This window comes from Folsomia candida, unplaced genomic scaffold (assembly GCF_002217175.1).
Source record: "Folsomia candida strain VU population unplaced genomic scaffold, ASM221717v1 Fcan01_Sc003, whole genome shotgun sequence".
Taxonomy (NCBI): Eukaryota; Metazoa; Arthropoda; class Collembola; order Entomobryomorpha; family Isotomidae; genus Folsomia; species Folsomia candida.
Genome location: NW_019091195.1, coordinates 5,459,937 through 5,473,751, shown reverse-complemented (window position 1 = coordinate 5,473,751; position 13,815 = coordinate 5,459,937). Strand labels below are relative to the sequence as shown.

At 37.5% G+C, this 13,815-nt stretch overlaps 1 protein-coding gene across 2 annotated transcripts in view; it reads right to left on the bottom strand.

Moving 5' to 3' along the window:
- LOC118434934 overlaps positions 1-13,815 on the bottom strand; it is a 35,004-nt gene that overhangs the window by 6,017 nt on the left and 15,172 nt on the right. For both annotated transcript variants that reach the window (XM_035849673.1, XM_035849672.1), the window contains 8 exons: positions 6,776-8,256; positions 6,370-6,469; positions 2,686-2,745; positions 2,489-2,527; positions 2,273-2,406; positions 2,154-2,182; positions 2,015-2,049; positions 1,602-1,725 (listed from right to left, as the gene is read on the bottom strand). In XM_035849673.1, coding sequence (XP_035705566.1) covers positions 1,602-1,725; positions 2,015-2,049; positions 2,154-2,182; positions 2,273-2,406; positions 2,489-2,527; positions 2,686-2,745; positions 6,370-6,469; positions 6,776-6,845 — 591 coding nt within the window. In that variant the 5' untranslated portion in view covers positions 6,846-8,256. The remainder of the gene's footprint in view (positions 1-1,601; positions 1,726-2,014; positions 2,050-2,153; positions 2,183-2,272; positions 2,407-2,488; positions 2,528-2,685; positions 2,746-6,369; positions 6,470-6,775; positions 8,257-13,815) is intronic.

The window sequence follows — 13,815 nt, the reverse complement described above, 5'->3', positions numbered from 1 at the left end:
CTTGATTGTTCTCACAATGAGCAAAAGGACGAATAAGAACGACTCTGGTAAAAAGAAGAAACCAAGGCTAATAGAGGAGGAACCGGACGCAGAAACAGACCTGATCGAAAGTGATGAAGAGTCACCATTAATTTCTGACCCCGCTCCGTCCACTTCGAAATCAATGTCAAAAGCGTAAGTTTGAAGTGCAAAACATTTGTAATCATTGTGGGACTATTTAGTTTCTAATCGTGATTAATGTTTTAATTTTATAAGTCTTAAGCAAAATGAATTAAGGAAAAAAAATCTGGAAAAAGGCAAGTACAAATGTGCCGTTTGTGACAAGAGTTTGTCATCAAAAGCTTTCTTGGACGTACACACGGCCAGAATTCATGGAATGGACGACTTGTGAGTTAAATGTTTAACTCATTGACAATGCTAATAATTTACTTAGTAATTATTTAATAAATATTTTTACTATAATTTTTCCTAGATCGAAATCAATTCTTGGCGAGGTGAACCCGTTTAACGTTGAACGAGTGACGCCACTTCAAATGTGGGGGAGCGAGGAGGAAATTGTTCAAACCCCAGAGAGGAAGAAATTGTTCGACAACTATGACGATTACAAGAAGCTAATATATAGGAAACACAAGGAACAAGATAACTCTTCAGTCTATCTCGTCCTCCTCATTCCAGAATCCTTTCTGTACAAGAATGGGAAAAAATTAGCAGCAAAAGAGGTAAAGGCGTGGCTAAAAGCCAATCAATCGAAAATCCTCCATCTCTTCTGGTACATCGGGATAAAGGTTGGGAGCTCCGTTGGAATTCAACAACGCCATTTTGCAAAACGAGAGAAAGATACTTCGCCAATTTACGACTACAAAATGAACAAGGGATTCAGAGCATTTCTCGTGAAGCAGTGGGTATTCTCTTCTCCCGAAAAGGATGAAAATATGAAAAATGCTAAACTCGAAAAGCTTGGATTCAGGTAATTTCTAATTTTCCTATTGCTAATTTTTTTAGCCCGACAAGTGAATTTACATGTATTTTGACCATGGTATAGGCAGTAGGATTGATTTTCAAGAATCAAAAGTTTGCATTGCCACCCAATATGCTGAAATACATCATCGTCAACCAAAAGATTGAGGAACGTTTCTACAAACTTGACCAAACTGTGAAGGATAAAGCGTACAACATTGCTGGAAATTTTAACAAACCTTTACTATGTTTTGATGCTAATTGTAATGTCGCGCATCATATCAATCCGGATTTTAAAGAGATTGGGGGTGTTAGATGCAAGGGTGAGGGGATAATTGATTTTGAGGATGAGAAAATTGTTAATGTTAAGTGGGATGGAGTTCATGTAAATGAAATTGTTGAGATCGGGGAGGATGGAAAAATTATTAAAGATTAGGGTGGTTGTATATCGTTTCAATTTTTCCACTTTTTTACTGTATTCCGTAAGTTTGATTTATATACCTGATGAATTATAAATTGTACTTTAATGCATATTATTTAATGAATTGAATAAATTGATTATGCAACATTTGTTTTTTTTCAGTTTCTCATCATTGAATTAATTGTAGTGCAACTTATAAAAGTAGTTACCCCTACAAACTTACCAGAGACAAAAGGCTTGATTCCACATCAATAATTAGACTCGAGTTTGGATTGGACGAGTGTTGAGATTGAACTTGTGACAACTTGTCATAGTCCAAAGGTCCATCAACTCCACAACAATGCTCTCTGCAATAGAAAAGAGGATGCATTGCATAATCTTATGGAATGTATTGACCAGAGATCCACTGGCCATTTGTTTTGAGTATGCATGTGAGAGCTATCAAATTTTTCATAGTTAGAATTGGTGCAGCAACTGGAATTGAATACACGACGTTGATGTGTTTGAACTCGTCAAAAATACTGAGAACGTAGTGAAAGTAGAGACATTTGAACTTTCCCCATGTATTACTAACGCTAAAATTAGCATTTACGAATACAAGGAAAACAAAAATACATGTATGAGTAGCTTTCTTACATTGCTTGCACCGCATTCCAAGTCCTTGTGAATAACTGAAAATATGAGAATAAAGATTACGCACATATGTCTGAGTGTCTGGCTCTGGCATTTCGTAATTAATACATATTTATTCAAAGTTAGTAATGAGATATGATACCTCGTCCGTTGAGTATTTTGAGATGAATTCTGAAGTAAATAAAATAAAAGTCATTATAATTCAACGAATATCAAGTATTATAGTGAGCAGTGTACCAATCTGTTTAATTATTAATTTACCTCGACTCAGGACAGGACGCAGATTTAATTTCACTTTATCCAATTTGAAAACCCAGACCAGGCCAACCACGACATCTCCAATGGTCAACACGAGCAGGAGGATCCAGTAAAAGCTAAGCAGTTTATGGGACAACCTATTTACATTTACATAAATGCATATTACTTGTTTGCCAGCGATTCCAGATTTGAGCTAAATAAAGACTTTAATGTGATAACCTCTTAGCACCCAGAAATCCGATCGTTTGTACAACTCCACTGTCAAGTTCGTAAAAGAAACATTTCGAAATTAGAGTTTTGCTCATATTTGTTCCACAAATTATCATTACTTTTTGATGAAGGAGACTACAAGCCAGATGTGAAGGGATTGGTGCACACGTTCTTGTAACTAATAAAAAATAAAAAGTTTTTCTTACCATTGGAGAATTAGTGCGGCGTAAGCGTACAGAAAGGTAGGATGGTAGAGCTCCACGCCACTGAAATTGTTAAATACACATCGTTACACAAATTGCACCCATTTTCTCACTTGCAATTTAAGCCAACAGACTTTATTGTATGGTAAGTGTTGAGGAGAAATGTGAGCACTTGGCACCCGTTCACGGACTCCAAAATGGTAATTTTTTTGTTCAAAATTTGAAAGGAGCAAATCCTATTATATATATATATATTCTTGACCAGGGTGACCCAAGGAATGAGCCTAATTTTTTTTTGTGAGGTCACACCCCCCGGGGGGCGAACCACCCCCCCTGTGGGGGGAAGTTGAGATTGACCCCTGAATATTGTTAAGCAACTATCGCTGATGTTATCTGCCAAATTTCAGAATTTTTGCCCTCATGGTTCGGGTGGTTCATGCATTTGAAAGTTATAAAACAGGCGTTTTGGGGCTGTTTCGACCACACCCCCTGCCCTAAGTGGGAAACATGGGGAAGAGAACATAGTGCAGTTTGATTTACCCCCTCGAGTACTACATAATCCTGCAAAGGTTCCTTGGAAGTGAGCGGGATGCTATAGATATTTCATGTCGACATCGTCAAAAAAATTTTTTCGAATTTAACCAACAAAATGTGATGGGAAATGGTTTTAGGCAACAATTTTTGACTTCGAATGGAAGAAAACTTCCAGTATTTACGCTTTTGCTATTTCGAAAAATCGAAATGGGGCGGATTCGCTTAAATTTTGCCGCCCTCATAGTGTGGCGGACTCACTAATAAATGGAGGCTGCTCTACTAGAGACCCAGAGGAGTCAACAATTTCAGTATTTGCCTGACATTATATTCCACTCGCTAAAACTATTGCGAATGAGAAATCATCTTTTTTCACCATTTCCCATCACATTTTGTTGGTTAAATTCGAAAACTTTTTTTTGACGATGTCGACATGAAATATCTAGAGCATCCCGCTCACTTCCAAGGAACCTTTGCAGGATTATGTAGTACTCGAGGGGGTAAATCAAACTGCACTATGTTCTCTTCCCCATGTTTCCCACTTAGGGCAGGGGGTGTGGTCGAAACAGCCCCAAAACGCCTGTTTTATAACTTTCAAATGCATGAACCACCCGAACCATGAGGGCAAAAATTCTGAAATTTGGCATATAACATCAGCGATAGTTGCTTAACAATATTCAGGGGTCAATCTCAACTTCCCCCCACAGGGGGGGTGGTTCGCCCCCCGGGGGGTGTGACCTCACAAAAAAAATTAGGCTCATTCCTTGGGTCACCCTGGTCAAGAATATATATATATATGATAGGATTTGCTCCTTACAAATTTTGAACAAAAAAATTACCATTTTGGAGTCCGTGCCGTTGAGGTCGTAAGCAGGTTGTCAATGAATGAGAGGCTCTTAAGACCCACCGTACCACCTTTCGCCTCAAATATATGTGTGTCGTTCACACTGTTTACTTGTAATTTCATTTTGAGCAGCAAGACAAGAAAAACAAGCTCATTTCATTTTACAGGAGAAGCAACGAGAGATTTGGAGGTCACGTTTCGGAAAAGTCTTCCGTCTTTCCCTAAAATTGAAACGATGAAATTGCTTCCCTTTCAACTCGTTTAGTCCGGACTGACTTTGTAACAATCTGTCAACCGTGATTCAATAGAATCAAAAGTTAGTAAATAAAAAAAAGTAAAAATGAGAAAAATCTCGTATTCCCACTTTCTCTCAAAATTAATTCAATATACTTTCGAGATTTCTGAAACTGGAGTAAGCTATCGAAAAATAAAGAAAGTTTCTTTTGAAGTGGATCTGCAATCTATCGACCAGAGAACTTCCATTCCATTTTCTGGCCTACACATTCTATTTATACGATAATTTGTAGTGTTTCTTGTTTTCCAATTACTTTTGTGTGATGCTTTACTGATCACACATGCTCCAATTGATTCGTTTGAAGTTGAATTTCATTTTATGCTCGAATACGACGAACCTCCTCGAACCGTTGTACATAATATATTACTAGCATCAAATTCTATGCATATTTACTTGCACTGTATCTACCTTGCACTTTCTTTGAGAAAGTTAAGCATTTTAGAGCATACGACAGAGATGTACATCTCTAGGGTAGGCACGTACGTGCCTACCCAGAAATAAATAACATCCTTATCAGATGTACGAAATGTAAAGCAAGTGTTCCAAAAGGCATTTTAATGGTGATTTAGAAAAAAAAACTGTTGTAAAAGTTGATAGAAAAAGCGTTTACTTTTAATGGTCATGGGCTAAACGATTGAGTTCAGGAATGCAGTCTTTTGTAAATATCACCATTCGACTATTCCTTTACTTACATACAACATGATGAAGTTGGGAACTTGAATCATGAGAATCTTTATCAATCCTGATTCAGCCTGATTGCCTCCTCTTCTGTGCACAATTCATTTCATTGTAAGTGGGATTAGGTCAAGGAGAATGGGTTTTATTCTTGCTTTGTTTTTCTCAAAGCTTTGAGACATGCCTCGAGGAAAATGTGAAACCTTTCTCAAGTTGTTCGCAGGATGTTCCATTCAAGTCAATCTACTTCCACCTCATCAGATAAAGGCAGGAAGCTGGTTGACATCCTCTGAGGACAAGATGCTCACTTTCATCTCAGCCAGATATCTTGCACGATACGCAAAACGGGACAATCCGTCTCCGTCCCAAATTCATTCATTCCAATAGCAGTGCCCCTCCATTGTCCAACCCCTCACTACCGTTACTACTCCATCGACTTCTACTACTACATATTTGCCTATTAGGGGGATCAATTTATCATCTACCTCTCAATTTTCGTCGTCTCATCCTCTCTGCTACATATCCGCACAAGTAAATAGGATAATAAAAATGCTGACTGACAGAGAAAGGGAATTATAACAAGGGTTTCAGTTCCAGATCAAGATCAAGATCTTGATTTTGCACAGAGAAAGTTAATTGTGAGACGAAGATAACAATCGTATAAAAAATCCTACCTTTGTGAAAGTATAGGTAATTTGATTCGGAGGACAATCAATCACCGACCCATTCATGCTTCTACCTACCTATACCGAGCTAGACAGAAACTTGTGTGCAATTGATCCTTCAATGCTATAAAGAATTCTTCATTTTTTTATTACGACAAATCTTTATGTGATCACCCAATTTCTGTGTGTTTAGTCATTGATTTAATATCAATCAGTGTCCTAAATGTCAAATCTAATTCAACTCACATCTCCCTCTCATCTGAACTGCTCTTCCCCATTGTAATGGCTTTTAGATATCAAAATACGTATGTAGCACATATTTCGACCTCTTTGGAAACGTTTATCAATTCTGACATATCAAATAAATTTGAGATAAATATTTTTAAATGATGAGCACCAAAAGCCAAAAGTACTTTTGCAAAGTTGTGCAAGCACCCAGCAATCCAGCATCCGTGTCTGTACATATTTGTGTACGGTTTATTATTCGAATCAATCAGGGAAGTAACTGCAGTCAAGCTTTTGATCATGTTCTGTTTCACTTTATCAAATTTTGTTTACAAAGACCTTTTGTGAGCCTTTCAAGTTGATTAGACTGTCATTCTACAATTTCTAGTCCTTCTCGATCATTCCGTTTTATTATAAAATAAACTAATGTTGGATAAAAGTTCTCAACTTACCCCAAGAGAGAAAGTCGAACATCGGCGAGGACAAATGTTGCAAAAATTGCAAAAATGGCCGAAGTGATCCCCAACACCCCGTTGCACGAGTAGATCCACACTAAATAGAACATGCATTATATTATAACAGAAATATCACTGAATTGTATCGTGTCCCATTCATGATAATTCAATAATTATTATGAGCATTTAAAGAATTTATGAACTAATGATTCATTAGTTTAAGTTTGGCACGATATTCATTAGTAATGAACATCGTGTTAAACTTTTTATTACCAATTTGCAAAGTTTAGCAAGTGGATTTAGAAAACCAATAAGAACAAGAAGAAGTGTATCGTTCGTTGCCGGACCACGTCTAGTTTGAACCACAGCTAAATACATTTGAACAGGAATTTCATGCACTTACCACGGTAGTAGGTTAGCATTGAACGCTTGTCTCTCCGAGTAGTCGTGCTTGCGGTTCGAATAAATTTCATGAACACGGTTTTGCTTATTGTTATACAGACGGTCGTGGAGAGAGGAGACAGTCACTCGCTAACAAGTGAAGTTAGTTGCTCAACTTTCACTCAACTACTCCCATGCAGCGCACAGGCTCTTGATCCTTCTAATTTATTCCAAAAAATGCATTAAAATTATGAAACTTTTCAACTATTTCATTTATCTTGATCATCCAGACGGCTTTTCCACCAAGCAAAAAACCAACATCGTACGAGGAATTTTTTCGTCTCATTTTTCCTTCGCTTTCCTATTCTTCTTGGTATTACACGCGCTTCAAGACTTGCTCTTACACACGAACGTGATTTCTAATATTTCATTCGGAAATTTGGGAAGTAACGAGGTGTCACAAGGTTATGCAAATTAATGAGAAATTGATGAGACCTCTGAAATCTTATGCGGTATAAAGTTAGCCATTAGTCAGGGTAGTTTTTTGCACATTGCAAAAAAATTGCGGATCATTATATTTTGAGGTTCCACTCTTTGTGTGGAGGTATGGTAATTATGAAGAATGCAAATATCCTTTTTCACAGAAGTTATCGCGTTTGATGTGAAACTTTACGAAATCCAACTGCAACGCCTTTGCAATACCATTTGGGTAAACAATGATGGGTGAAAGTTAAGGAAAACACGTCGCAGAGAGAATAGTACCGTTATAGTCTTGAAATACGTATTTAAATTGAGGAGAAAAGTCGAAAAACTCCGGCGTCGTCACTTCCTAGCTCACTTTATCCTCAAAAGTAGTCAACGCTCACCACGAACTCGTATTAGTTGAACTGGTGGAAGAGAGACAAAATGCTATAAGGTAGCAATATGTATGACAATTTGGTTTGGGTGGGTGGTCGTTGTAGTCGTCGTCGTTCACACTTATACAAGAGTTAAAAGTAGACGGAGCAAGACATGCACGCTGTACACAAGCAGAACTGGGGACGAAGAAAGTTCTTTAGGCAATTCTCCTTCTAGGACGACGAGTGGTGGGAGCAACTTTTGACGTCTTGAGGTTGTTAGCAGTTGTGGTTTAGAGGAAGTGTATTGGTCTTGTCCCGTCGGGTCGGGATAAACTTGTTCTGAATTTCACACACCGTTGCACATGGCTTCATTTATTCCACCTTGAAAGTGTTCCCGTTTGTAGTTTTATCCACCATTGTTCGTTCGTGGATGGACTCTGTGCTTTGAACCAAGTTCACAACTTTTGTCAAGTTTTGCCTCCAAACAGCTATATCTCAAACGACTATTTGCAGCCGATAGGGACGACAGGAGGAGCTTTTCGCTATTACAAGTAATACTTGCTGCTTGCTAACCCAGAGAAGTTGGACAAAACTCTTTACCCAATTTCCAAAATTGACTCTCGTCCTCACGTTATTTGCCAGTCCTCCTTGATGTCCTTTCCTCCTATAATATAAAAATATTTACAAAATTAGACTGATGAAGTTGAATGAACTTTCATTTCCAGACAGCAATACATAAGTAGACCACATGTACATGTGTATTATCCGTTAGTAAGCTAGAAGACATAGCATACGTAGTTTTTACGCTGTAACCGGCACGGTTACGATGCAAGATCACAATATATTTGAGCATTGTCAATCAAATTGTTTTCTTTTGTGATCCATTAGATCTGACAGTGAGGTAAAGATGAGACATACACGTACGAACTGCATCCCACGCATTTGACAAATCCCCAATCGATCAATGTCACCGCAAATGTGATTTTTGTGTTGCAATGGGAAAAAAAGTTGCGAGCTTTCTCAGCCGCAAGAGAGGGACAGAGGACGAGATAATATCTCATTATTGCCCACACAGTGCATGCACTAATTTGTATTTAGCTTTGATGATCGTACCATGCACGATCGCGTATTTCCGGCTCACGATCTAAAAATAAATATAACAACATTTTCCAATAACAAACCCTGCACTAATTACTATACAAATTATTTGCACTGCTGACATCAAAGGATTTCGCTGTAATGAAATCAAATCAAAAGGGTTTCTCAAAAGAGGCAAAGAGCATAATGAGAATTAGTGAAGATTATGTTTGCCCACAGTACACAGGGTACCGTACGCGGAGGAATATAAGGTTCCGGTCTGCAAAAAGTGAAAGATAAGTTGATCCCATAAACCAACAAAAGAGAGATGAAAGTAAGTAGTTATTCCAGGGATTGAAGAGACAAAGCCGTTGGCAACGACAATTACCATTCGCATAATGATCCGTCTGATTATCAATCCGGGGATCGGTTACCTCGAAATATCCTCACTCGCCATAAGGGAAGGTTGATAGGAAGTTATACGTATCTACTTATGTATATGCATATCGATGCTCTTTCTCAAGTTACAACTATTGTAAAACCTTAATTAGAAAACTTGGCTTCAGTTTTCAGCTCAGCATTTCGACATTGTGGAGAATTTTGGCAATAAAATAAATATTTTGTTCAACTATTGTAGAAAATCAATTTTCATTTTTTCATACTGATACGAAAGCATGATCACAACAATTTTTTAATAAAGTTTGATATTAATTCTGGAAACTATAAATGAAAAATAATTTGAAAGCAGAGTATGGATATTACTTATTTCGAAGACAAGGTTAGAGTCAAACCTATTCATATTCTGCTGATGCCAATACTGTTCGTGCATATGTTACGGAGCACTTGGGATCAGGATGAATGCAACGGTTTGGAAAAGTATGTCTGTTATGCAGCCTGAATACGAGTCCATTAGGTTTGTCGAGAGTTTGGAATTTATTTGAATGTTTTTACTAGCTGTTATTACCTTGTTTCCATTCAGAGCAACATGCCAAGTGAAAGTCTGTCTGTGAAAGTGGGGATGGCAGGAGAAAAATCAGATAACATGAAAGTGTAGCAAATGAGAAATGAACTAGGGTTGCAACAACTGAATCCACGTTGAATTTCCGTTGAGCGAACATGAACAGTTCATTTCTCTTGGGCATCATTTTATGTCCTACCCCATATTTCATCCACTCCTCTACAGTTGCAAATACGTGTGTACGCAATGCCTGCCCCTGTTGCCTCTTGTTTTGATTCTCTTCAAAAGAAATAGCTCAACAATTCAACAGCATCCTCCGACCAGCGAATTCCACATTCCACTAAAACATGGAGATCTATCTTCCATGAGTTAGTTCTTGATTTGAGACTATTCGAACTGCGTAATAAATGTCAGATCCTGAGGAAGAGCTGAACCACCAAACATGTGTATGAATCATTAATAATATCAACATGCAGCATGAGCATAATGCTAACTATGAAGTAGAGTTATACACATTAATCCGATTATATGTAGTGATACCAAAGTTTCCAACCAGTGTAACCGTTCACTTTCGCTAATTTGGCTGGAGCCGATTAATATCTCGCAAGTTAATAAACTTATATATCGATCAATTCTATGACCTTATAATTTTTGCAACTAGACGAATTTAGGTATATGTGGAACACTAATAAGAGTGTATAAATATAACCGTGGTATATAATGCAGTTTCAATTCAACATTTCAAAGCAGGTTTGGCCAATTAAACCTCAAAACCAGTCAATAGTAAATTATTAGATTTCACAGGAAACTGACTTATTGAGATTGAATGGCTAATATTTCTCATAATATTATTAGACAGCAAATCTGACTTGTGATGTAATGTATTACGCAAAATTAAAACTAAAATTAACTGACTACATTAACTTGATTGAAATTAATGGATTTTGAAAAAAATGGTTAGTTTTAATTTTAAGTTATGTCATATGTTAGACTTGCCCATTGGCAAGAAGTTATCAAATGGAACATTTCTTTGATTATAGGACATGCAGTACTACATTACATTTCCGCATATATTTGTGACACATAGGTATATGCACGTATATTGTGTCTGTCTGAATGGTGACAGAGAGCCCGAGAAAGTTGACATTATCAACCAACAGTTTTCTTTTTGTGATGAAGTGTGATGGTATTTATCAAGGCGAGGATCGCGGAATGAAAATTTCTCGTTCGCAAATGCAACGATAGAAAACTTGGCCGGACTTGTAATTCAATTTTAGAATTAACTTTTACAATTTGCATTTCGTTATTTAACGTGACAATGTAAATTTAGCCTCGTCTCAACATTTTTCCTTTAGAATGAGGAATGCAGATACACTCTTCTATTTCTGTTCCACAATCAGAATACAATGCGAATAATTGAACTTAATTGAGAAATTTTTGTGATGTATTAAATGATTAAGTTGATTCACATTTGTTGAATCCCTGATGAATAATTCATCAACGTTCATCACGTTTATCACTACGTAGTCAAAGAGGAGGCAGGAGTTTGCAGGGGAAAATTAATTTCTCTTTCTCCCCTTGATTTCACATAGGATTGTTTGTCGTTTACATGATGTACATCAGATTTGATATCTTGCAACATGAGTGATTTCAACATGGACAATACTGTCGTCTACGCTCCACTAAATTGAACGCTAGACGAAGATGAAAGTATGTGAAGCAACATTTTGAGCATCCTAATTGAAAGAATTGTTAAAAGCACATTTCCTTGCAACCTTATCAAATAGGTGACTTTGACAAGAAATCCAAGTTTTTCTTCTACGCAGAATTCACATTGACGCGATGAGATGTGACGTCTCCAAACGATGAAACGTGTTTCTACGACTTGGCACAAGTCACAAAAGGACGTGGAATAATCAAAGGTCTTCGAGGTTGACATGCCACTCATAGCAGATTCCTTTGACTTTCCACTTTAATTTCACGTGAGATTGGCAGCGTCATCAAATATTTGAATATCTACGAATAAGAATGCTTTTTGCATAATGCCAAGGCTTTGTTTCCAGCAATCTCTGTACACCCATCAAGCTATGACAATTTAGAATCTTACATGGCATAACTATGTACCTACCGACAGACGAACATGAAATCACTTTTGAAACATGAAGGAGAGAAGGTTATCGTCGGCAGGATGGAAATTGTTCAGCGTGGAGCACATAGTACATATGGCATTTGCATGTGTGATTCCTCACCTCATGGATGACTTGTTACAAATTCTGACATGGTGAATTACTTCGAATAATCATAGTTGAAATATTCTTCAGTTCACTTACGAGTACTTAAATAATAATCTTAGATAAATAAACCCATTTAAATAAACGCCTCATATTACTGTTTGGGTATTGAACATCAAATGCATTCGTAATGATCACTCTGGGGCAGAAGGTTTTACAAATAACAGAGAGATTTGGAGCGACATAAACACAATCTTCCGCCCAGTGGATATTAAAACTTTTTTGAAGATTGCCTAATATACTACCATAAGACAGAAATGGTGATCCTTGTCCATTCACGTCTCAATGAAATGAATACAAATGTGAATTTATTAGGCATTTGGTGAATTTATCCCATTGGCCCCGTTGGGGTTGGCCGTTAAGATTCTATCTTATAAAACCACATCCATTCTTCCTTTCCCTCTCGTCCACCATCGAAATTGCTGATGGGAGTCGTCTCGTGATAAGTACTCAACACATCGACCGGAAGCCAAATTGTTCCCATCCGCAAGACTACCACAATCGCCGTGGAGGATAACTTTAGAGTCTATTCATCACAGGCCGGAGTGTGTTTGTGCTTAGCACATGTCGGAATAAATGGGACCGCAATACTGACGCTTAAAAATCTTCAGTTGAATTTCTTACTCACAGAAATTCACAAATGTGGGTCGTTGAAAGACCAAAGACTCGAGAGGAGTTGCATCTTCTCTCGTTTGTTGGTTGGTTGGTTAGTTTGGGAATGACCAACATATGGGTGAAAGTCTTTGTGAGTACACATTTTTCCTATCCATGCAGAGTTTCGGCATCGGCATCATACATACATAATGCTAGAAAGAAAGTCGTAAATGCTTATTTTGGCTGTGGTATTAGCCCAAAGCAATCTCAAATTGGATTTCCAAATTCACTACCCCAAACTCTCGAAAACTTTCCGACAACGAAGTGGAGGAGGTTGGGTTCTACAGATTTTGTAGTGCATGTTTCTCGCATGCCGTTGATCCGAAATAATAATTAGGATGTAAGTGGCTGTCATGATGAACTGAAAATTGGATGACAGAATTTAAAGGCTTCAAGTGCCAAAATAGGATCTAACCTAACTACGTAGGAGAGAACTAAATAAATCATATTTTGCAAAATTAATTGTGAATAAGAGCAAATAAAGTTTCCGCCAATTCAGCACGAGTCGGATTTAAATGAACGAAGCAAAACTTCTTGAAGAATTGATTTCATAACGAACTTATTAATTAGAGCCATATAGTCAGATAGTCAGAGAGGGGAGTCTGATTTCATGTAGGAATCTCTGCAGAGAGTGATAAGTTTTCTGCTCTTCTGCATGAATGGAAGACAAGCAAGTCGTCGTCATCGTCAAGATAATAATGGATTTCCTGTGTTCATTAAATTGAATTCAAAAGTAAGGCAATACTCGGTGTTAGAGAATCCTTAATAATGTCAGAAGCCAATTCCAAACATCACTAAATACATCCACACCCCACTCGGAATATAATTGACAGGAGAAGTGAAAATCGAACCAGCACAGTTATAAATTATGCTCTTACTTGTAAGTATATCCTCATCGCCTCGTATTATTATTTGGTATAAGTAGTAACGTGTGTATGTATCTACCATACCGTTAAGTAACGTTGGTACTTCCTTCCTTCAGAGAAAGCCAGCTTCTATACATATTTACATACGGTAGTGTTCCTCCTATGTCAGTACAATTGACATTGTCAGCCCAGCGAGTAAGGGTAAGGAGTGCAATCAAATTAGTGCAGCAGAGCATCAGATTGGAGTAATCTTAAAAAGTGACCTGGAACAAGACAGACAACGCAGATTCGACGCTAAGTGCATTCAAAACTCGACGAGAAAAGAACAGCGTGTACATCCATTCAGTTCTTTTAGCTTTCTCTTCTTCCTCTTCTAC